This window comes from Oncorhynchus tshawytscha, linkage group LG26 (assembly GCF_018296145.1).
Source record: "Oncorhynchus tshawytscha isolate Ot180627B linkage group LG26, Otsh_v2.0, whole genome shotgun sequence".
Lineage (NCBI taxonomy): Eukaryota > Metazoa > Chordata > Actinopteri > Salmoniformes > Salmonidae > Oncorhynchus > Oncorhynchus tshawytscha.
Window position 1 is genome coordinate 47,765,255 of NC_056454.1, and position 24,795 is coordinate 47,790,049.

The window sequence follows — 24,795 nt, forward strand, 5'->3', positions numbered from 1 at the left end:
TCGCAGGCCAGCAATCATGCATGAATTGATTCTGGGTTCCCCAGACTAATACAGGCTTTTCCTACATTACCTATAGAGGCCATGTCATCTCACCAGCGTACAAGGTTACTTTCATTGTGTGACACATTTGTATATGAGACAGCATAGATTAAGTAGTAAATTTGGAGCAAGAAGTCAGAAGAGTTCATTTACTTCAGAGTTAGTTTATTACAGAGTCCATCAATCCATTATAGTGCCTAGTAGTGTAGGAAAATCCAGACACACAATTTGTTAAGTAAAAGTTTATTGCATTGTCACATTCACATACAGCACATCCATATTGAAGTCACATTCACATACAGCACGTCCATATTGAAGTCACATTCACATACAGCACATCCATATTGAAGTCACATTCACATACAGCACATCCATATTGAAGTCACATTCATCCTTCCATAACAGAATAGAGGCGTCCAAACCCGTTCCTCAAGAAAAGACTAAACAAAGATTCCATCAAATAATCTGACAGACAAAAAATACCATCAAAAAATGATCGTGGAATAGTTTTAAACAATTTACTGTACAACAAAATGATAACAATACTGGTAATGTCTTCCCAGAGGGATGGCAACATTTAGATTCACATTGTTTTAAGAAAATGTACAGTGCCTTCAGAAAGTATTCAGACCCCTTGACTTTTTCCACATTTTGTTACAACCTTATTCTAAAATGTATTAAATAAATAAAAAATCCTATCTCTGCAAAGTACAGAGAGATCGTTGATGAAAACCTGCTCCGGAGCGCTCAGGACCTCAGGCTGGTGCAAAAATTCACCTTCCAACAGGACAAAGACCCTAAGCACACAGCCTAGAGTGGCTTCGGGACAAGTCTCTGAATGAGTGGCCCAGACAGAGCCCGGACTTGAACCCGATCTAACATCTCTGGAGAGGCCTGAAAATAGCTGTGCAGCAACGCTCACCATCCAACCTGGCAGAGCTTGAGAGGATCTGCAGAGAAGAATGGGAGAAACTCCCCAAATACAGGTGTGCCAAGCTTGTAGCCTCATACCCAAGAAGACTCAATGCTGTAATCACTGCCAAAAGGTTCTTCAGCAAAGTACTGAGTAATGGGTCTAAATACTTATGTAAATGTGATATGAGCTTTTTATTATTATTATAAAATGAGCAAAAGTCTAAAAACAGTTTTTGCTTTGTCATTTTGCTTTGTTAATTTAATCAATTATAGAAGAAGGCTATAACGTGACCAAATGTGGAAAAGGTCAAGGGGTCTGTATACTTTCCAAAAGCACTATTATGATAATCATAAACACCAAAGTCCTTATCATGCTTCTCTGTATCAGCGTCTGAAGAATAACCATTTGGGATATGAAACACATTGAACAGATTCATTTCCTCTTACAACAGCTTAGATGTCACGCCCTGACCTTAGTATTCTTTGTTTTCTTCATTATTTTGATTAGGTCAGGGTGTGACATGGGTGATGTATGTGTTTTTTGTACTGTCTAGGGGTTTTGTATGTTTATGGGGTTGTTTACCATCTAGGTGTTTATGTATGTCTATGGTTGCCTAGATTGGTTCTCAATTAGAGGCAGCTGTTTATCGTTGCCATATTTAGGCAGCCATCTTCTCTGGGTATTTTGTGGGTTATTGTCTATGTCTAGTTGCCTGTGTTTGCACTCAGTATATTATAGCGTCACTGTTACGTTCCCCAGATTATGTGTTGTAGTTTGTGTATTTGCATGTGTTTATTTCAGGAAATGGCTTCCTGAAATCCCTCAAGCAGCTGATTGGTCGACTCCATGGCTAAGTGGAGAGCTGACCCCGCCCCCTCGTCAAGACACAGCTGTCTCCAATTACCCATTCCTTCTGAAGCTATATAAAAGCCAGTGTTCTGTTCAGGAGAGAGTGATTTTCTGGGAGGTCATTGCAGAGATTTTGCTAGAGAGATTTGCTAGAGTTTTGGCGGTAGGGGTTGCTGAGAGAGATTTTGCTAGAGGTTGATTTTGCTGTGAGTTCATTGCTGGGAAGTGGTATGTTCTGTGAGTTTGTTGCTCAGATAGAGCTTATTTGATAGCCTTTGTTTCTTAGTTTGTTTGTGAAATTGTTTAATATTCTGTTTCATTTGTTCCCAGGGGGAAAGGGGAAGGCACCTTGGGAGTGCTTAGGCAAGAGGCCCGTGGGCATACATATATCCGTAGTATTTTCACTGTCTAGGCACACTAGGTAAGACCTGGGCGGACCACCCCCTGTATTTTGGTTAGGGCACCAGGTGGTGCTAAATTATGTAAGTAGTGGGTAGGCAGGTAAGATAGGAGAGGTGGGGGCTTTGAGATTTACTTTCTTTGCTTTGGTTCCATCCAGCCCCTTTTCCCCATATTACCGTGTAAAGGAATAAAGTCCTTGTAAACGGCACCACATTCTCCCTGTTGTCATTCTTACTCACACCTACAGTCCATACCTTTTTCACTTCACGGAGAGTTTAGTTGTAGCAGGGGGTTGCGTTCCCTCTTCATAGAGGCGTGCGTAACAGTCACTTTCATTTTGTTTAGTGTCTGTCTTTATTAAAAGTATCATGTATTCACATCACCCTGCGCCTTGTTCTCCTCCATCAGACAAATGTGACAGAATAACCCACCATAAAAGGACCAAGCAGCGTGATAAGGAGGAAAAGTGCTTTGTGGACTCGGGACAAAATACTGGACGGTAAAACATCCTGGACCTGGGAGGAGGTAATGGCAGGGGACAAGACCCTGCCATGGTAGCAGGTGGAGAGGGCACAGGAGGAACGGTGATGATATATGGGTACACAGCTAGCACAGAAGCCTGAGAGGCAGTCCCAAGAAACATTTTGGGAGGGGCACACGAGGAGATTGGCTAAGTCAGGTAGAAGACCTGAGCCAACTCCTTGTGCTTACCGTGTTATGCAGAGCTGCGCATGGTGTCTCCAGTGCGCATTTCTAGCCCGGTGCGCTTCATTCCAGCTCCTCGCATTGGCCGGGCTAGAATGAGCATCCAGCCAGGAAGGAGGGTGCCGCTCCTGGTCTCCAGTATACCTCCATGTACCAGGATATCACTCTATTCGGTCTTTCATTTATATTGATCCCCTTTCATCATAATCCCTGACAAAGCATTGTCATTATTATATTATTACATTACTTCCCGTTATACCCAGCAGAGCATGGTACCTATATCATCCACTCAGACACAAATCAATAATCCTAAAGTGCTGTAAGGACCACTGATGCTTTTCATAGATTTTCCTTGAAGTGGACCTACTGACTGTACAAAACAATAGGAACACCTTCCTAATATTGAGTTGCACCCTCTTTTAACCTCAAAACAACCTCAATTCGTCAGGGTGTGGACTCCACAAGGTGAGGAAAGTGTTACACAGGGATGCTGGCCCATGATGAGTCCAATGCCCCCAACAGTTGAGTCAAGATGGCTGGATGTCCTTTGGGTGGTGGACCATTCTTGATACACACAGGAAACTGTTGTGTGTGAAAAACACAGCAGTGTTGCAGTTCTTGAAACACTTAAACCGGTGCGCCTGGCATCTACTACCATACCCCGTTCAAATGCCTTTCCCATTCACCCTCTGCATGGTACACTGCATTGGCCAACGTGCAATCATTGGAAAATAAAATCGATGACCTACGATCAAGATTATCCTACCAACGGGACATTAAAAATTGTAATATCTTATGTTCCACAGAGTCGTGGCTGAACGATGACACGGATAATATAGAGCTGGCGGGATTTTCCATGCACCGACAGAACAGAGAAGGTTCCTCTGGTAAGACGAGGGGTGGGGGTGTGCGTCTATTTGTCAATAACAGCTGGTGCGCTATTTCTAATATTAAAGAAACCTCAAGGTATTGCTCACCTGAGGTGGAGTACCTTATGATAAGCTGTAGACCACACTATCTACTAATTGAATTCTCATCTAAATTATTCGTAGCTGTCTATTTACAACCACAGATCAATGCTGGCACTAAGACCGCACTCAACCAACTCTATAAGGCCATAAGCAAACAAGAACATGCTCATCCAGAAGCGGTGCTCCTAGTGGCCGGGGACTTAAATGCAGGCAACCTTAAATACGTTTTACCTCATTTCTACCAGCATGTCACATGTGCAATCAGAGGGGAAAACCTCTAGACCACCTTTACTCCACACACAGAGAGGCATACAAAGTCTTCCCTCGACCTCCATTTGGCAAATCTGACCATAATTACTGTATATCCTCCCGATATCCTCGACGAACCATCAAACAAGCAAAGCGTCAATACAGGATTAAGATTGAATCCTACTACACCGGCTCTGATGCTCGTCGGATGTGGCAGGGCTTGAAAACTATTACGGACTACAAAGGGAAACCCTACTCTTTCAAAATGCAGATGTTGATTTAGTTATGGATCCATAACGAATTACTATGGGAATAAATATCACTGATTTACAAAAATATTTTAACAAAGTTGTCTAATGAAGGGAAACAATCCTCTTATGCTGTAGCCTACTCCCGAACAGCACGTTGTACAGCGCCAGTGCCAATATGGAAGACTATCAAATGCTTCTCAAAGATTCCCTCTGTTAGTCAAACTAACTTGCATTAACAGAAAAAATGGCTGACAATTAAATAACGTGCCACAGAATGCTGCAGCAGCCCGCAAGGTGTGCTGCAGTATGATGCAACTTTTAAAGGAGCAACCACTGTATCTATATAGGGCGGTGCAGGGTTGAGGAACCGGGTGGTAGCCAGCTAGTGATGGCTATTTAACAGTCTTATGGCCTTGAGATAGAAACTGTTTTTCAGTGTCTCGGTCGCAGCTTTGATGCACCTGTACTGACCTTGCCTTCTGGATGATAGCGGGGTGAACAGGCAGTGGCTCTTGTGGTTGATGTGATACAGAGGGTCCAATGGATGGATTCCCGAATGTGTCTCTTTAAAAACGACGACGGAGACATGTTATTTTTCTCATAAAGCAGTCCTGAGCTCGTGGCCAAAACAGTCGTCCTTTAAATATTTTAATATCGTGGTAATGCTGGGTTGGAATAAAATATACATTAATGTAGTCTCTTGGCACAAGAAAGAGAGTGTTATGGTTTATTTGTGGCATTTAATAAGTAACACTCAAATATGAAATATTATTTAATTAATTAATGAGAATTAACTCATATCAACCATTCACAAAAGCATTTGGGGATTGGCTTGTAGGCTATTTGGTGTGGGTAAAATTAGGCCCTAAAATCTAGGCTTAAACACTCATGCCAGATAGATCAAAATAATGAAAGAGAAAATCGATGTAAATTACGCAAGAAATATGATTTGTTTATGGATTTTTAATGGATTGCTGGACAATATTTAATGAACTTTTGCGCCCCGTGGATATAACCGCAGAAGGTCCTTTTCCCCTACTGTCGATCTATACTCTAGTACCTTAGGACCATTGCAACAAGGAATTAAGGTTGCTGAGGGTGTTGCAGTACACCCTGAAAAATCAGAATTTGTGAAGAAGAAAAAAATCCTCTAAAAAATAGTGCTCTGTGCCTTTGCTAGCTCTGAATTAGTGGATCGATATAGCAGTCTGTAGCACGGGCAAAAGCAAACGTCTGCATCCCCCTTCCACGAAACATTATCATCACAAAATCCTCCCCCATGAATATAAGGCACTTAGAATCTGGATTAGTTTCCCACAGCAGTTCCTGTATTGATGGGTTCTTGTAGTACTTAGGTCATGAAAGAGTTCATCAGACAGAAGATCACTTTCACTTTCAGTATCTGCAGCCTTTAAATAGCCTGCTGCTTACTGCTTTTGCCATCATTGCCAAATTGGTTTGCAGAGGATCCTTGACTCTCAGCGACACTACGAGTATACGTGAGTATCAAGCCTGACTTTAACCTGACTCTTCTGATTTCCAAACCCACAGGTATTCATGGAAATTATCTTCAAACTCTTCGCTGGTTGACCTAATCCTGACAAATTGACTCCATAAGAGCTTGGACAGTGGTGTTTTTAAAAATGATTTCAGGGACCACTTTCCTATTGCTTGTACTAAAGATGCCAAACTGAAAAACTCTGATCGTTGTATAATTATGAAGAGGCATTTATAACATTTGTCACCCCAGGCATTCCTTCATGATCAATATGTTTTAGAGTTTATCTATATCAGCTGCCCCACCCTGATTTGGCTGTAGAATTGTTCTCATGTCGTATTATCACTCTGACAAACACCAATAGCAATAACAAACCTGTGTCAAATTATCTACTAATGATGATCTTCAGTCTTGACCTTGATTTTTTGAATCAGACATGTTAGTGCTGGATTACAGTAGAAGCCTGTATAAACCTGGACCTTGATATTTTGAATCAGACATGTTAGTGCTGGATTACAGTAGAAGCCTGTATAAACCTGGACCTTGATATTTTGAATCAGACATGTTAGTGCTGGATTACAGGAGAAGCCTGTATAAACCTGGACCTTGATATTTTGAATCAGACATGTTAGTGCTGGATTACAGTAGAAGCCTGTATAAACCTGGACCTTGATATTTTGAATCAGACATGTTAGTGCTGGATTACAGTAGAAGCCTGTATAAACCTGGACCTTGATATTTTGAATCAGACATGTTAGTGCTGGACTACAATACAAGCCTGTAGAACCAGTCACGACTGGACTGGAGCAGGAGATCCCTGCATTAGAATTGTCTTTAGTTGCTGTCAAACTATTTACTATTTATTATTGTTACAGATCATTTTTAGTAAAATGGTTTATAATAGCAAAATGTGTTGTATTTAGCTATTGACACGAGAAGGAATAGCATCATAGAGGTTAAATAAGTATGAATGGTGATTAACTTGCTTTTAAGCGATCTTGTGAAGACACTTGACCATGGACTCCCCAATGTGCCTCGTTAAAAACGCTGACGGAGAGCTTTGCGTAGAACCAGAGGCCATCGACTACCTGATGGGACTGAAACAGAAAGTCGTAGTTGTTTCTGTGGTCGGGCTGTATCGCACCGGAAAGTCCTACCTCATGAACAAGCTGGCTCAGAAGAGAAGTGGTAAGAGACAAATATATGTTTCTTTACAAACTTGTTTTGACATCATCTGTCACTCAGTATTTGTTAACACTGTACATTAAGTTTCCCCTACTACTATCCTGTCTCATCTCCACTCCAGTACAATGGCTGTATAATTCTCAAGCCTTCCCACATTGTCTCTCCCAATTTAGATCATTTATGACCGAGCCAAGGTCTTCCTGTGTAGATAAGCATTCTAGCCAGTCTGACGATAAGTTCATTCATTTCTACCAAGGAACAGACAGTCATTGTTCTAATTCTTGATTCTATTTACACACATTATATTCAGTACTGGGATTAAAAGAAAATTCATACATCTACACAGTAACATAATAGTATTCTGATTAGTCAGTCCTGATTGAAATGTATACATAATTAGTCATTATTGATAAAATATCCCTTTTTTTCTTCTATTTTTTAAACTAGGGAAGTCAGTTAAGAACAAATTCTTATTTACAAAAACAGCTTAGAAACAGTGGGTCAACTACCTGTTCAGGGGCAGAATGACAGAGTTGTACCTTGTCAGCTCAGGGATTTGAACTTGCAACCTTCCGGTTACTAGTCCACCGCTCTAACCACTAGACTAACCTGCTGCCCCAGTGGTGAGAAAGGTTGGCCATTTTAAAGCACATTTCCTGCAATTACGCACATGTCTTTTTTTTACCTTTACCTTCATTTAACCAGGCAAGTCAGTTAAGAACAAATTCTTATTTTCAATGGTGGCCTAGGAACAGTGGGTTTACTGCCTTGTTCGGGGGCAGAATTACAGCACTTTGGATTTGACATGATACAATGAATATGAGGTTAAGCTGTAGACTGTCAGCTTTATTTTGAGGGTATTTTCATCCATACCAAGTGAACCGTTTAGAAATTACAGGACTTTTTGTACATAGTTCCCCCTTCTCAGGGACCAAAAGTATGAGGACAAATTCATGTGTATTAAAGTAGGTTAAGTATTTGGTCCTATATTCCTAGCACACAATGATTATATCAACCTTGTGACTACAAACTTGTTGGATCCATTTGCAGTTGGTTTTGGTTGTGTTTCAGATTATTTTGAGCCAAATGGAAATGAATGGTAAATAATGCTTTGTGTCATTTTGGACTCACTTTTATTGTAAATAACAAAATAATGTTTCTAAACACGTCTCCATTAATGAGGATGCTACCATGATTACACATAGTCCTGAATGAATCATGAATAATGATGATTGAGAAATTTACAGACTCACAAATATAATACCCCCAAAATGCTGACCTCCCCTGTTATTGTAATGGTGAGAGGTTAGCATGTCTTGGGGTTATGATATAAAATGCTAACCTCCCCTGTTATTGTAATGGTGAGAGGTTAGCATGTCTTGGGGTTATGATATAAAATGCTAACCTCCCCTGTTAATGTAATGGTGAGAGGTTAGCATGTCTTGGGGGTATGATATAAAATGCTAACCTCCCCTGTTATTGTAATGGTGAGAGGTTAGCATGTCTTGGGGGTATGATATAAAATGCTAACCTCCCCTGTTATTGTAATGGTGAGAGGTTAGCATGTCTTGGGGGTATGATGTAAAATTATAACCTCCCCTGTTATTGTAATGGTGAGAGGGTAGCATGTCTTGGGGGTATGAACTTCCTCACTCATCATTATTCACGATTCATTCAGGACTATGCGTAACCATGGTAGCATCCACATTAATGTAGAAGTGTTTACAAACATATACTATTCTTAATTACAACAAAAGTTACTCAAATATGACACAATACATTATTTACCATTTAATTCTGATCCACACTAACTAACTCTGGTCTTGGGCTTTGCTAGTAGTTAGCTAGTTCTGGTCCATACTAACTAACTCTGGTCTAAGGCGTAGCTAGTAGTTAGCTAGTTCTGGTCCATACTAACTAACTCTGGTCTTGGGCTTTGGTAGTAGCTAGCTAGTTCTGGTCTGCAGTAGTTCTGGTCCACACTAACTAACTCTGCTCTAAGGTGTAGCTAGTAGCTAGCTAGTTCTGGTCTGCAGTAGTTCTGGTCCACACTAACTAACTCTGGTCTTGGGCTTTGCTAGTAGTTAGCTAGTTCTGGTCCATACTAACTAACTCTGGTCTAAGGCGTAGCTAGTAACTACCTAGTTCTGGTCTGCAGTAGTTCTGGTCCATACTAACTAACTCTGGTCTAAGGCGTAGCTAGTAACTAGCTAGTTCTGGTCCGTACTAACTAACTCTGGTCTAAGGCGTAGCTAGTAACTAGCTAGTTCTGGTCCATACTAACTAACGCTGGTCTAAGGCGTAGCTAGTAACTAGCTAGTTCTGGTCCATACTAACTAACGCTGGTCTAAGGCGTAGCTAGTAACTAGCTAGTTCTGGTCTGCAGTAGTTCTGGTCCGTACTAACTAACTCTGGTCTAAGGCGTAGCTAGTAACTAGCTAGTTCTGGTCCATACTAACTAACTCTGGTCTAAGGTGTAGCTAGTAACTAGCTAGTTCTGGTCTGCAGTAGTTCTGGTCCATACTAACTAACTCTGGTCTAAGGCGTAGCTAGTAACTAGCTAGTTCTGGTCCGTACTAACTAACTCTGGTCTAAGGCGTAGCTAGTAACTAGCTAGTTCTGGTCTGCAGTAGTTCTGGTCCATACTAACTAACTCTGGTCTAAGTCGTAGCTAGTAACTAGCTAGTTCTGGTCTGCAGTAGTTCTGGTCCATACTAACTAACTCTGGTCTAAGTCGTAGCTAGTAACTAGCTAGTTCTGGTCTGCAGTAGTTCTGGTCCGTACTAACTAACTCTGGTCTAAGTCGTAGCTAGTAACTAGCTAGTTCTGGTCTGCAGTAGTTCTGGTCCATACTAACTAACTCTGGTCTAAGGCGTAGCTAGTAACTAGCTAGTTCTGGTCTGCAGTAGTTCTGGTCCGTACTAACTAACTCTGGTCTAAGTCGTAGCTAGTAACTAGCTAGTTCTGGTCTGCAGTAGTTCTGGTCCATACTAACTAACTCTGGTCTAAGTCGTAGCTAGTAACCAGCTAGTTCTGGTCTGCAGTAGTTCTGGTCCATACTAACTAACTCTGGTCTAAGTCTAGCTAGTAACTAGCTAGTTCTGGTCTGCAGTAGTTCTGGTCCATACTAACTAACTCTGGTCTAAGTCGTAGCTAGTAACCAGCTAGTTCTGGTCTGCAGTAGTTCTGGTCCGTACTAACTAACTCTGGTCTAAGGCGTAGCTAGTAACTAGCTAGTTCTGGTCCGTACTAACTAACTCTGGTCTAAGGCGTAGCTAGTAACTAGCTAGTTCTGGTCTGCAGTAGTTCTGGTCCATACTAACTAACTCTGGTCTAAGGCGTAGCTAGTAACTAGCTAGTTCTGGTCCATACTAACTAACGCTGGTCTAAGGCGTAGCTAGTAACTAGCTAGTTCTGGTCTGCAGTAGTTCTGGTCCGTACTAACTAACTCTGGTCTAAGGCGTAGCTAGTAACTAGCTAGTTCTGGTCCATACTAACTAACTCTGGTCTAAGGTGTAGCTAGTAACTAGCTAGTTCTGGTCTGCAGTAGTTCTGGTCCATACTAACTAACTCTGGTCTAAGGCGTAGCTAGTAACTAGCTAGTTCTGGTCCGTACTAACTAACTCTGGTCTAAGGCGTAGCTAGTAACTAGCTAGTTCTGGTCTGCAGTAGTTCTGGTCCATACTAACTAACTCTGGTCTAAGTCGTAGCTAGTAACTAGCTAGTTCTGGTCTGCAGTAGTTCTGGTCCATACTAACTAACTCTGGTCTAAGTCGTAGCTAGTAACTAGCTAGTTCTGGTCTGCAGTAGTTCTGGTCCGTACTAACTAACTCTGGTCTAAGTCGTAGCTAGTAACTAGCTAGTTCTGGTCTGCAGTAGTTCTGGTCCATACTAACTAACTCTGGTCTAAGGCGTAGCTAGTAACTAGCTAGTTCTGGTCTGCAGTAGTTCTGGTCCGTACTAACTAACTCTGGTCTAAGTCGTAGCTAGTAACTAGCTAGTTCTGGTCTGCAGTAGTTCTGGTCCATACTAACTAACTCTGGTCTAAGTCGTAGCTAGTAACCAGCTAGTTCTGGTCTGCAGTAGCTCTGGTCCGTACTAACTAACTCTGGTCTAAGGCGTAGCTAGTAACTAGCTAGTTCTGGTCCATACTAACTAACTCTGGTCTAAGTCGTAGCTAGTAACTAGCTAGTTCTGGTCTGCAGTAGCTCTGGTCCATACTAACTAACTCTGGTCTAAGTCGTAGCTAGTAACTAGCTAGTTCTGGTCTGCAGTAGCTCTGGTCCAGCTCTGTAACAGTGCTATAGGCTGGTTTAATATTTATACTGTAAATGTCCTCATCAATCTCTGTTGATTTAGGTTTTGCCCTTGGAGCCACCATCCAGTCTAAGACTAAGGGCATCTGGATGTGGTGTGTCCCTCATCCTGAAAAAACAGACCACACCCTGGTGCTGCTGGATACGGAGGGACTGGGGGACGTGGAGAAGGTGGGAGGGGGTCAAAGTTCAATCTCTTTACAATCCAATTACATATTCACATTCCTTCATTTACTAACAAAGCACAGTGAACACACTGTATCTGCACCCTCATCATTTAAACAAGATGATTACTTCGTCAGAGATCCGATACATGTTGTGATACTTTTTTCAGGGGGATTCTAAGAATGATGCCTGGATCTTCTCGCTGGCCATTCTGTTAAGCAGTACTCTGGTCTACAACAGTCGAGGGACCATCGACAATGATGCTGTGGAGAAGCTTCAGTATCCTTTTGGTTGAACATTTGGCTCCATTCTGTGGCATCTTGCAGACATAATCTGTTGTGGTATTTGATATGATAGTTTGCTTGTTTGTTAGGCTTTTGACAGTAATCTCAGCCATATTAGTGCCTAGCTAATTGTGATGGACATTTTCATGAATTTGTATGTATATTTTTAACATGATTTAATTGTAGGCTAGACCTAATCATTGATAAGGTAGAGAATTTAAATATAATAATGCGCCACCTAAATATGTTCCAATTAATTAAATATACTATATGCATGTTGCATCAGTGCTACGTAGTAATTTTGTTTCTCTGGAAACTGTGAAGGGTTTGAGAAATCACAGAATGCCGATTCGCGGGATTGACTCTTAGCTTTTGTGAACTTTAAGAGCTGATGTTGACTTAAAGCATTGTCTGTGACTTTCAATCAAATGACGTTACTGTGTCAGTTGAACTCTAAACTGAAAATTACTTATTTTGTTTGTTTGTTTGTAACTTCCCTGAAATTCAAGCCCCTGAACTCAAACTGTGCATGACACTGACATGAGCTTTGGGATCTTCAATATCAATCCTCAACCGGTCCTAAAGATATGTGAACGAGCTGACAGAGATGATCAAGGTGAAGTCTTCCACTGACGATGAGGAGGAAGGAGAGGGAACACAGTTTATGCAGTTCTTTCCTAATTTTGTGTGGACCGTCAGAGATTTCACTCTACAGCTCAAGATCGACGGCAGAGTAATCACTCCAGACCAGTATCTGGAGAATTCCCTGCAACTCAAGAAAGGTGATTTTCATTAATATAAACCAGGTAGTTTGAGACCTCAATGCTGATTGTCTTAAACAGCATTCCAGCTGTGTGTATATCAGACAATATACCACGGTATGATGCACTGTTCCCTGAAGGAGTACAACATACTATGGGGAGTCGCATTCTCACCACCAACCAGGAGGATCTACAATCACGCCTGACAAGGACAATGAAATCCTGAGACAGGGAGAGATTCTTCCACCAATCTTGACAACTGTGTGTCTGAACGTGGAGATGGGACACTTTTCATCTAACTCATATGTGGGAGACACACCAGTTTTTACACAACACTCTTGACACCCGTGAACACTGTGGAACTCAGCTGAAAAACCTGTGTTCATGTGCCAAGGTTTGCCTAAATCCTGGTGCTCTCTGGGTACACAGGCTCTGGCGATCAGTGAGGAGCCTCACTCGGTTTAGAAGATAATATGCGTTCCGGCAACCGGCTGGTACCCAGCGCTGGAAGGCATGCATTAAAAAATAGACCAAGGGAAAAAGCCTTATCATGGAGGTTACCCTACTGACCAGTCATAGCTACTGGCGACAAAATACCTTGTAACATAGCTGGGAATGGGACAGACAGCTGTTGTAACAGACTGGAGTGAATCGTAATTGAATATAATTCCCAGGAATGAAAAGAGTGGAGCTGGAGACAGATAGCTAATTTGGGGGCTCATATGAACCACAGAGACCTTGTGTGGGATAATAGGGTGGTCGTGTCCAACCCTACTCATTCCCTCAACTCCGCTACCAGCAACTAATCACCTATAGAGACCATAACCTGTATCACCAGACACCAGTGAGCTACAGGCAGGGATCAGCAATGAATAATGAGCCACCTATGGGGAAGGGGCGCCCCCTTGTGGACAAAGACCCAACTTCTCACTCTCACCCTGGAGAGATTGATTTAGCCCCTAAACACCGTTGACAGTGTGGAACGTGGGGTAACAAAGGGGGGAATATTGAACATAGACAACCTTCCAACATACGTAGTGTTTCCATGAAACTGTATAACCTGTGTGAAGCAAATAGGGCTCTGGCAATGTAGGCTAGCTCGCATCTTTGACCGAAGCAGTCTATTTAGAATAACCAAGCGACTTTAAGCTACATATTCTGAACAAGAGAGCTACCCCAGCAACTCAACTGTGGGCAGGTAGGAATAGCTAGTTATATGTTGTGCGTGTTTAATTAGGCCAGTCTCAAAAGTCCAGGAAGGAAACGGTTTACTGGGGTGGGACTGGACCGTTCATCAACATGTCTGGGAAGAGAGGTAAACGGTGCTTGACCGAGGCAGACACAGGCAGCAGGGGGTACCCACTGAATCTGGCCGCCCTCTCTCTTCGGGTAGCCTCATCCTAACTGGCGAAAGAGCACACAGGAGCCGCCCTCTCTCTTCAAGCAGCCTCACCCTAACTGGCGAAAGAGCACACAGGAGCCGCCCCCTCTTCAAGCAGCCTCTTCAAGCAGCCTCAGCAGCCTCCCTAACTGGCGACAGAGCACACAGGAGCCGCCCTCTCTCTTCAAGCAGCCTCACCCTAACTGGCGACAGAGCACACAGGAGCCGGGTAGGGACTCGCTTTGAGTCCCACAATCGCAACCCCTTTTAAACATTGTGTGTTTATTATTATGACCATTATGACCCCAATATGAGAAGCTTAGACGCGCAAAATTCTACATCTTCTACATAGAAGTTCATAGGAAATCCCAGGGCAGAGTGTCGATGATGCTGTAAGGGGTTCTTCTACATAGAAGATCATAGGAAATCCCAGGGCAGAGTGTCTATAATACTGTAAGGTTTTTTTTTTTAATTTCCCACTGAGAAAACAATTTCTGGTCTTCTGGACAGCATTTTTATGAATTCATATTTTATCAGGTTTCTGTTAAGGCGGACCGTATTTCATTTATTTTTTAACATTTGAAATTAAACTCACGAATGCAAATGTTTATGTCAAATTGTTCTGTTCTCCTTGTAGCCCTGGTTGTCCTGAAAAGAGCATGGGAAAACACTTCAAGTAATAGTAATGCCTAGTAATGCTTATGTTATGTGAGGCTAAATATAAGAGCAAGCAGATGAATGAAATAGCGTCGGTCAATGACGTTTAAGATGAGGGAGGACGATTCTTTTTTTTTGTGAGCGTGACCTTATTTCTATTACAGCATATTGGATGACTGTCATTCATATTCCATTCACCCAGTTTAACATAACATTGATAAGGTTAGGCTACTACATGATACTCAAATTTTCCCAACACCTAACATGAGGTTGCTACAACCTAGCCTATGAATGAAAGTTTACAGCGTAAACTGGTTGAGAGACAAGTTGGAGTTGAATCAAGGTGACAGACACATTCAATATTCTTGCCTTCATCTAGCTAAACTAGGGTGCAATCATTAGTCCGAGAGTTTCTATTGGACAAATGCAGGTATGTTAATCCCCGTTTTTTTTGCTTATTATATTTATATATATATATATATAATTCCTTCTCACCTCTTCACGCTCTCCTCCTCAAACCTTTTCCCTTTGCTTGTAGACTTCAGTGCACAACACATCAGCTGTCTGTGACCAGGCCTAAACAAAAATCAAAGTCAAACCTTCATATCATAACCGCTAACTACTACACACAGTCTACATCATTATCGCCATATTAGCTATCGTCATAGTCAACATAGCTAATAGAAGTAAGGTGTTACTAAACCCGCTACATTCATGCAGTAACGTTACAGTTAACAGTCAGCAAGCAGTTAGCAGTTAAACCGGCGGAACCAGTGACAATAAATTACTGAAACCAAAAGCTTACCTTGGAAGAGTTGCAGTGTTGGCAATACATATTCAGCTAGGTAACATAGCATCCCTCTCTGTTTTAGCCGGGTGTTTGAGTAAGCTAAACAAGCTAGCTGCATTCACTAGCTAAGTGAAAGTGGGAAAAAATGCAACAAAATATACACTCTATCACTTCCCCTTCATTTTTAAAGAAATTAATTTGTTAAAATCTGCACCACACTACACACTGTAGTGCTAACTAGCTGTAACTTATGCTTTCAGTACTAGATGCCTTCTCTGATCCTTTGATTGGGTGGACAACATGTCAGTTCATGGTGCAAGAGCTCTGATAGGTTGGAGGAGAAAGGAGATGTTATTGGGACGTACCCAAGATCTGCATGTACTATAAAATATAGTAATGCCAATGTTATCTTTCAGGTACTAGTAAAAGATCAATGACTACAACCTCCCGCGAGAGTGCATCCGGAACTTCTTCCCCTCACGCAAGTGTTTTGTGTTCCCCTCCCCTACAACTCCTGACAACATGCACCGACTGGACTCCATGGACGAGGCTGAGCTTTCTGAACGCTTCAGAGAGGTCGCAGATACTTTCTGCCTCTTCATTTTCCAGGAGAGCCGTATGAAGACTGTTATAGGGGGACACACATTGACTGGAGAGAGTGAGTCAGACATCTACCTACAGTGCAGTATGTGAAAATGGATACAATTGTTAATTCTGAAATGTTTTGTGCACTAAATACAAACATATATATTTTTCCTCCCATCTCTATCTGATTGCAGTGCTGGGCCACCTGCTCACCACCTATGTGGAGACCATAGCCAAAGGCAATGTGCCCTGTCTGGAGAATGCTGTGATGGCCATTGCTAAAATTGAGAACCAGGCTGCTGTGGATGAGGGCCTGGCGGTGTACCAGAAGGGAATGAAAGATGTGAAGGCCTTATTCCCAGTGAACATCAATCAGCTGTCAGAGAACCAGCTTCGCTCAGAGACTCAGGCCACAAAGGCATTCATGAAGCGATCCTTCAAAGACGAAAATGGGGAATTCTTGAAAGCTCTTGCGGTATGGATCATCATTCTAGATCTGTGCCTGGTACATGATTGATTAGCTTATGCAACACAATTATAATCATCAACAGTAACACCAGGGACACCAGGTGGAATATGGCCAATCAGTGCAATTCCTCAATCAATTAACTTCTTGATACAAAAGAACACTACTGTGAAAATCATTGCTCAGATTAGATTGTTAATCTTGGATTAAAAATTACACTATATTGAATAAAAACCTAATATAGATATGGAGCCAATATGTAACAATTTATCACTATAGAAACATGGCATACCGGGGTTCATATGCCTGAATCTGAAAATTCCCAATAAATCTTTCAGGAGGCAATTAGCAACCACACCGCCGACCTTTTCAAACAGAACAAGGATGCCTCAGAGAAGAAGTGCAAGGCTCTTCTGGAGAAGCTGTCTGCTCAGATGGATCAGGGGATAAAGGAGGGGACGTACGCCACACCAGGAGGCTATGAGCTTTACTGCTATCACCATGACATCATACTGGCACAGTACCAGGCCAAACCCAACAAAGGAGTCAGGGTAAGAGCTGGAAACCAAACAACATCAACAACGTAGTGTATTAGAGAATCAAAAAACATCCATCATTCATCAGTAATGATGACCAACATTTCAACTAATTGTAGTCACCTGGTTACAGTTTGAATCCAAATCAATACAACAACCTGTAAGGCCTGTTTTCTGCAGGCTGAGGAGGTTCTGGAGCAGTTCCTGAAGGACAAGAGTGCAGAGTCCAACTCCATCCTGCAAGCTGACAAACAACTGACTAAAAAAGATAAACAAATCCAAGGTAAGCCACACCTCAATTTTTTTTCTTCCAATTATAAAATAAAAATCAACTGTGGTAGGCTAATGTTTAGAAGATGCAAACAAGACCAGTGGCCCCGCACCCTAATGCCAGGCCCCGCCCAAAAATACAACTTTAAGTATTGTGGAGTAAAAAGTACTATTAGTGGCCGACTCGAACATATAAATTATGACAGATTTCATGAATAAGCATTTTGCTAGTATCTGCTATTTTGAATGATATGATTCTTTTCCAGTGCCTTCAGAAAGTATTCCCACCCCTGGACTTTTTCAAACACAGATTCAACCACAAAGACCAGGGAGGTTTTCCAATGCCTCGCAAAGAAGGTCACCTATTGATAGATGGGTAAAATGAGTAAAAGCAGACGATGAATATCCCTTTGAGCATGGTGAAGTTATAAAATTACACTTTGGATGGAATACACACAGTCTTTACAAAGATACAGGCGTGCTTCTTAGGCGTGTTTCTTAACTCAGTTGCAGTAGAGGAAGGAAACCGCTCAGGGATTTCACCACTAGGTCAATGGTGACATGAAAACAGTTACAGAGTTTAATAGCTGTGATAAAAGAAAACTGAGGATGGCTCAAAAACATTGCAGTTACTCCACAATACTAACCTAATTGACAGAGCGAAAAGATGAACAGAACAAAAATATTCCAAAGCCTCCTGTTTGCAGCACTAAAGTTATACTGCAAATAATGTGGCAAAGAAATTCACTTTTTGTCATGAATGAAAAGTGTTATGTTTGGGGTAAATCTAATACAACACATTGCTGAGTACCACTCTCCATATTTTCAAGCATAGAGGTGACTGCATCATGTTATGGGTATGCTTGTAATTGTTAAGAACTGGGGACATTTTTGTATTTTTAATTTAATTTTTAATTTTAAACATTTTGTCATTGTAGGTTATTATTTGTAGGTAGGTGAGAGAAAAAAAAAAAATCAACAAAACAACAACAAAATGTGGAATAAGTCTAAGGGGTATAAATACTTTTTGAATGCACTGTATACCAATCTGGTGCCCGATTAACTAGCCCCATAGGGATATCCAAATTGAACACAAATTTACCACAGGCATTGAGATCGGGTTGCATGCAGCTGCATTCTGAATTGATGATTACCTGAGTGCTGCCAGCAGTGGGCATGTGGGCAGGGTTGCAACAAACCCAACCTTCATTTACATCTGTTCTGTGCGAGACTGACTTCATGACCAAAATGATCATATTTACACTTTTTAGTACATTTTATCGTAGAATAAATGTTGGACTCATATCGATGCCACATAGGCTGTTAACTAAATGTGAAGTCTGTTTTTTTACAGGCAGTTACTCTTTAAAATCAAGGGGAATAGACCAGGCCCTAGCTATGAAGCAGTCCACCACTGCAAAGCACTGAATAATGGCCCCTCTTCAAACTTCATACATGCAATATGTGCTGTTGTGGGTAATTTACAGGGTAATAAAGTTGATTTACAAAATAACTCAAAATGGGTTTGCCTGGTCCAGCAACGATCATCTCGCCCATTTGTTGTTTGATTAATTCTTTAATTACAAAAAAGTATATATAAAACAATTATTTTATCAAATATTGAATTCGGCCTTAGAAACACATTAAATAACACACTCTTAAATGGCAAAAAAAGACAGTCAAAAATGAAATCATATGTAATAAGGTTATGAAATGTCTCTCCTAAATCTAGGAGATATAAGCTCAGGGGGGGATAAAAAATATGTATTTTTTGACAAATATTTAACCATTTTTTTTGTTGGCACAAAGCTACCTCCTTTTTTAAACTGGTACCAGGATACCTTCACACTTGTGGTCGTAGAGCAAAACGGGGAACAAGTGAGAGTCTCCACTTTAGTCTCCCCTTTCTATAGAGTGGTCATATTAGTTTGTAGACCAAACCGTTCGGATACTAATGTTTTAATGAGAAGACCCATTTTCAGGATGTCTCCTGGTTTGACAAACAGGGCAGTAGATCTGCCTCTTTCCACCTTCTGATGAGGAGCGGCGACATAGATAGATGTGGTGGATTGAGACACAGCCCAATGCAAATATACACATCTCTAGCTTTAACTGACAGATTTTAATTGGTATATTGTATTATGTTACTTAGATTGACGCACCGTTGTGCCAATAGACTCTAGAAGGTTTTAATGTGCATGAATCTGTAAGAGAAAATGAGTTGTCCAGTTGTCCTACTTGTTTCTCTTTCTCCTTGGCTCTTCCAGCTGAGAAGAAGAAAACAGCTGAGTTGGAGCAGGAGAAGGCAGCATTCAGGGAGCAACAGGCAGAGATGAAGCGCAGAATTGAGAACAATCGCATTAGCCAGGAGAAGTACTTGAAGGAGATGAAAGAGAAGATGGAGGAGGAGAGGAATCAACAGCAGCAGGAGTTCAACAGGACGCTGGAACGCAGGATGCAGGAGCAGAAAGATCTCCTGGAGAATGGCCATAAGGAGAAGGCTGAGCTAATGAGACAAGAGATCGAGGAAATAAAGAAGAAGAATCAATTGGAAAGAGACGCCAATACCCGGAATCAGGAGGCTCTGCTGGATGAATTGAAATGCTCAAAAGCTAAACCAGATTACTCTTGTACACTCTTGTGATCCACTTCGAATGCCCGACTCTGAAAAGCCAACTGATATTGAATCTTGAAGCATTGAAGTGTTTGTCCTCTAGAGCCATCGCTGTTTTTATCTCTCCCTGCTGGTTATGTATGAAAGTTTTAACATCTTGAAAATGTATCTGGCGTTATTGGCCACATGAGCCTGGTTCCGCTCTAGGTTTCTTCCTAGGTTCCTGCCTTCTAGGGTGTTTTTCCTAGCCACTATGCTTCTGCCTCTGCATTTCTTGCTCCTTGGGGTTTTAGGCTGGGTGTCTGTAAAGCACTTTGTGACAACTGCTGATGTATAAGGTCTTTATGAAATAAATTGTATTGATTGACCTTTTGTGAACCCTATATCTTAATACTGATATCCGGGAGGCAAACTGTCTCTAACCAGAATAGAAAGAGGTGGAGGCCCCAGTGCACAACTGAGCAAGAGGTAAAGTACATTCGAGTGTCTAGTTTGAGAAACAGACGCCTCAAGTCCTCAACTGGCAGCTTCATTAAAAAGTACCTGCAAAACACCAGTCTCAACGTCAACAGTGAAGAGGCGACTCTGGGATGCTGGCCTTCTAGGCAGAGTTCCTCTGTCCAGTCTCAACGTCAACAGTGAAGAGGCGACTCTGGGATGCTTGGCCTTCTAGGCAGAGTTCCTCTGTCCAGTCTCAACGTCAACAGTGAAGAGGCGACTCTGGGATGCTGGCCTTCTAGGCAGAGATGCAAAGAAAAAGCCATATCTCAGGCTGGCCAATAAAAAGAAAATATGAAGATGGACAAAAGAACACAGACACTGGACAGAGGAACTCTGCCTAGAAGTCCAGCATCCCGGAGTCACCTCTTCACTGTTGACGTTGAGACTTGTGTTTTGCGGGTACTATATAATAAAGCTGCCAGTTGAGGACTTGTGAGGTGTCTGTTTATCAAACTAGACACTAATGTACTTGTCCTCCAGTTGTGCACCTGGGCCTCCCACTCCTCTTTCTATTCTGGGTAGAGCCAGTTTGCTCTGTTCTGTGAAGGGAGTAGTACACAGATTTGTTCAAAATCTTCCGTTTCTAGGAAATTTCTCGCATGGAACAGCCTTCATTTCTCAGAACAAGAATAGACTGACGAGTTTCAGAACAAAGTCTTTGTTTTTGGCCATTCTGAGCCTGTAATCGAACCCACAAATGCTGATGCTCCAGATACTCAACTAGTCTAAAGAAGGCCCGTTTTATTGCTTCTTTAATCAGAACAACAGTTTTTGCAATATGGTTTTCTAATGATAATGATAGCCTTTTAAAATTATAAACTTGGATTAGCTAACACAACGTGCCATTGGAACACAGGAGTGATGGTTACTGATAATGGGCCTCTGTACGCCTATGTAGATATTCCATGAAAAATTCTGCCGTTTCCAGCTAGTCAAGGTATTGGAGTGGCCAGCACAAAGCCCTGACCTCAATCCCATAGAACATTTGTAGGCAGAACTGAAAAAGCATGTGCGCGCAAGGAGGCCTACAAACCTGACTCAGTCACACCAGCTCTGCCAGGAGGAATGGGCCAAAATTTACACAACTTATTGTGGGAAGCTTGTGGAAGGCTACCTGAAACGTTATACTCAAGTTAAATTAATTTAAAGGCAATGCTACCAAATACTAATTGAGTGTATGTAATCTTCTGACCCACTGGGAATGTGATGAAAGAATTAAAAGCTTAAATAAATCATTCTCTCTACTATTATTCTGACATTTCACATTCTTAAAATGAAGTGATTATCCTAACGGACCTAAAACGGGGAATCTTTACTCGGATTAAATGTCAGGAATTGTGAAAAACTGAGATTAAATGTATTTTGCTAAGGTGTATGTAAACTTCCGACTTCAACTGTACATGTAGGTAGAGTTAATTAAAGTGACTAGGCATAGATGACAACAGAGAGTGGCAGTGGTGTGGGGAGGGGAGGGGAGGGGAAGGGAGGGGAGGGGGCAACGTGAATAGGTACACTACTCCCAGTAGGGGACGTATGGCCCAGAGAAGGCAGGAACAACAATTTATATTTAACCATTATTAAACTGGGCAAGTCAGTTAAGAACAAATTATTTTTTACAATGACGGCCTACTCTGGCCCAACCCTAACCCGGACGACACTGGGCCAATTGTGCGGCGGTTGTGATACAGCCTGGAATTGAACTGAGATTCAGTGCCTTGGACCGCTGCGCTACTCGGGAGGCCGAGTAACATCCATAGAATGAGCCCACATCACCTGAAGGGGGAAGGGAGAGGAGGAAAGGGGGGAGACGAGAGAGAGCGAAGTGGGGGTAAGAGAGAGAGAAGTGGGGGAGAACAGAGAGAGAAGTGGGGGAGAAGAGAGAGCGAAGTGGGGGGGGAGGAGAGAGAGAGAGATAGAGAGGGAGAGAAAAAGAGACAGAAAGGGGGAGAGGGAGATGTGTATGAGGAGGGTCTTTTTGTAAATATTCATCATATAATTATATTACACTGCTAATGCCTGCCAGTCCACCCATTATACCATTGAGTTGAATGGGGAGGCCCATTCTATGGAATACATTTCCATGATACTATACACCTTCTAGATGTCTGGTGTGTTGAAGAGCAGAGCTCACCTATCTCTGAGGAAGACCGGATGATTCCCAGGTTATCTTCCAGCCAGCGCACCACCGCCACAGCTATGGACACCGACCCATGGAATAGACCAATTGCAGATAAGGAACCAGGAGAGAGGAGCCAATCAGAGCAATGCACATACACATACTGCAAGGCTTCATTTCATAGGGGGCATAATATGACTTGTTTAATATAACTGTAGACCTCGAGAGCGTAGCAGGCTGGTGTGTCCTTCCCCAGTTTGTAGGAGTGACACAATAACAACATAATATGGTCTGGTGGGCATCACTTCCTGTTCCAGAGAGAGACAGTGGGCTAGGGTACATGCCCAACCAACTGCACCATAGCCACACCTAACTGTAAACCCATAGCAACACCTAACCGTGAACCCATAGCAACACCTAACCATGAACACAACTAGCTGTACTAATGTTACTCCAACAGGCCACAGAGGAACCTCCGAGATGGGAATCCCTGAAGATGGGAGCCCCTGAGATAGGAGCCCCTGAAGATGGGAGCCCCTAAGATGGGAGCCCCTGAGATGGGAGCCCCTAAGATAGGAGCCCCTGAGATAGGAGCCCCTGAAGATGGGAGCCCCTGAGATGGGAGCCCCTAAGATGGGAGCCCCTGAAGATGGGAGCCCCTGAGATAGGAGCCCCTGAGATAGGAGCCCCTAAGATGGGAGCTCCTGAGATAGGAGCCCCTGAGATGGGAGCCCCTGAGATGGGAGCCCCTGAGATGGGAGCCCCTGAGATGGGAGCCCCTGAGATAGGAGCCCCTGAGATAGGAGCCCCTGAGATGGGAGCCCCTGAGATGGGAGCCCCTGAGATAGGAGCCCCTGAGATGGGAGCCCCTGAGATAGGAGCCCCTGAGATGGGAGCCCCTGAGATAGGAGCCCCTGAGATAGGAGCCCCTGAGATAGGAGCCCCTGAGATGGGAGCCCCTGAGATAGGAGCCCCTGAGATGGGAGCCCCTGAGATGGGAGCCCCTGAGATGGGAGCCCCTGAGATGGGAGCCCCTGAGATGGGAGCCCCTGAGAGAGCCCCTGAGATGGGAGCCCCTGAGATAGGAGCCCCTGAGAGGAGCCCCTGAGATAGGAGCCCCTGAGATGGGAGCCCCTGAGATAGGAGCCCCTGAGATAGGAGCCCCTGAGATGGGAGCCCCTGAGATGGGAGCCCCTGAGATGGGAGCCCCTGAGATGGGAGCCCCTGAGATGGGAGCCCCTGAGATGGGAGCCCCTGAGATGGGAGCCCCTGAGATGGGAGCCCCTGAGATGGGAGCCCCTGAGATGGGAGCCCCTGAGATGGGAGCCCCTGAGATGGGAGCCCCTGAGATGGGAGCCCCTGAGATGGGAGCCCCTGAGATGGGAGCCCCTGAGATGGGAGCCCCTGAGATAGGAGCCCCTGAGATGGGAGCCCCTGCCAGTGAGTCATAATTCTATAGAATGGACATAAAGAGAGAGGCATGATGAGAGTAAACCAAAAAGTTACTGATCCAGAACCCGTGTCAAATCTCAACAAATTCCATCTCATACTTCAATCCCATTGAAATATTTTACCCATAAAAGTCCTCAATCAAATAAGATATCCTTGTCATTGAGAACTAATAGCAGTGGTTGGGTATGTGCCCTCCACACTGTCTCTGGAACAGGAAGTGATGGACACCCAGACCATACTAAAATGTAAACTACACCCCTACAGGGCATCCGCCCAAATAGCTGTTACCTCTCCTGTTGTGTTCCGGTCGAACTGGACTGAAGTTTTCTCTCTGACTAATGTAGTTAATTTAATCTGATTGTCATAAGGTTCCATGACTTTGTCCACACAGGGCATCTGAACACACAAAATACATTGTGATGACAAAGTGAAAACATGTTTTAGAAATGTTGACAAATCTATTGAAAATTGAAATAATGAAATATCTAATTTATATACAGTAAGTATTCATATCCCTGAGTCAATACATGTTAGAATCACTTTTGGCAGCGATTACAGCTCTGAGTCTTTCTGGATAAGTCTATAAGAGTTTTTTACACCTGGGTTGTACAATATTTGCACATTATTCTTAAAAAAAAGGAACATTTAATGTCATCTTGGTAAGCAACTCCAGTGTATATTTGGCCTTGTGTTTTAGGTTAATGTCCTGCTGGAAGGGGAATTTGTCTCCCAGTGTGTCACGACTTCCGCCGAATTCGGTCCCTCTCCTTGTTCGGGCGGCGTTCGGCAGTCGACGTCACCAGCCTTCAAGCCATCGCCGATCCACTTTTCATTTT

At 42.8% G+C, this 24,795-nt stretch overlaps 1 protein-coding gene across 1 annotated transcript; it reads left to right on the plus strand.

The window, feature by feature from the left end:
* Positions 1–5,848: 5,848 nt before the first annotated feature.
* On the plus strand, positions 5,849–20,228 carry LOC112225669 (guanylate-binding protein 1). Its single transcript, XM_042306756.1, is given in 10 exon segments — positions 5,849–7,068; positions 11,425–11,552; positions 11,716–11,825; positions 12,416–12,612; positions 14,345–14,352; positions 15,843–16,077; positions 16,199–16,479; positions 16,809–17,021; positions 17,187–17,289; positions 19,544–20,228. Coding segments are annotated over 10 exon segments (1,824 nt in total). The 5' UTR covers positions 5,849–6,896; the 3' UTR covers positions 19,921–20,228.
* The last annotated feature ends 4,567 nt before the right edge of the window (positions 20,229–24,795 follow it).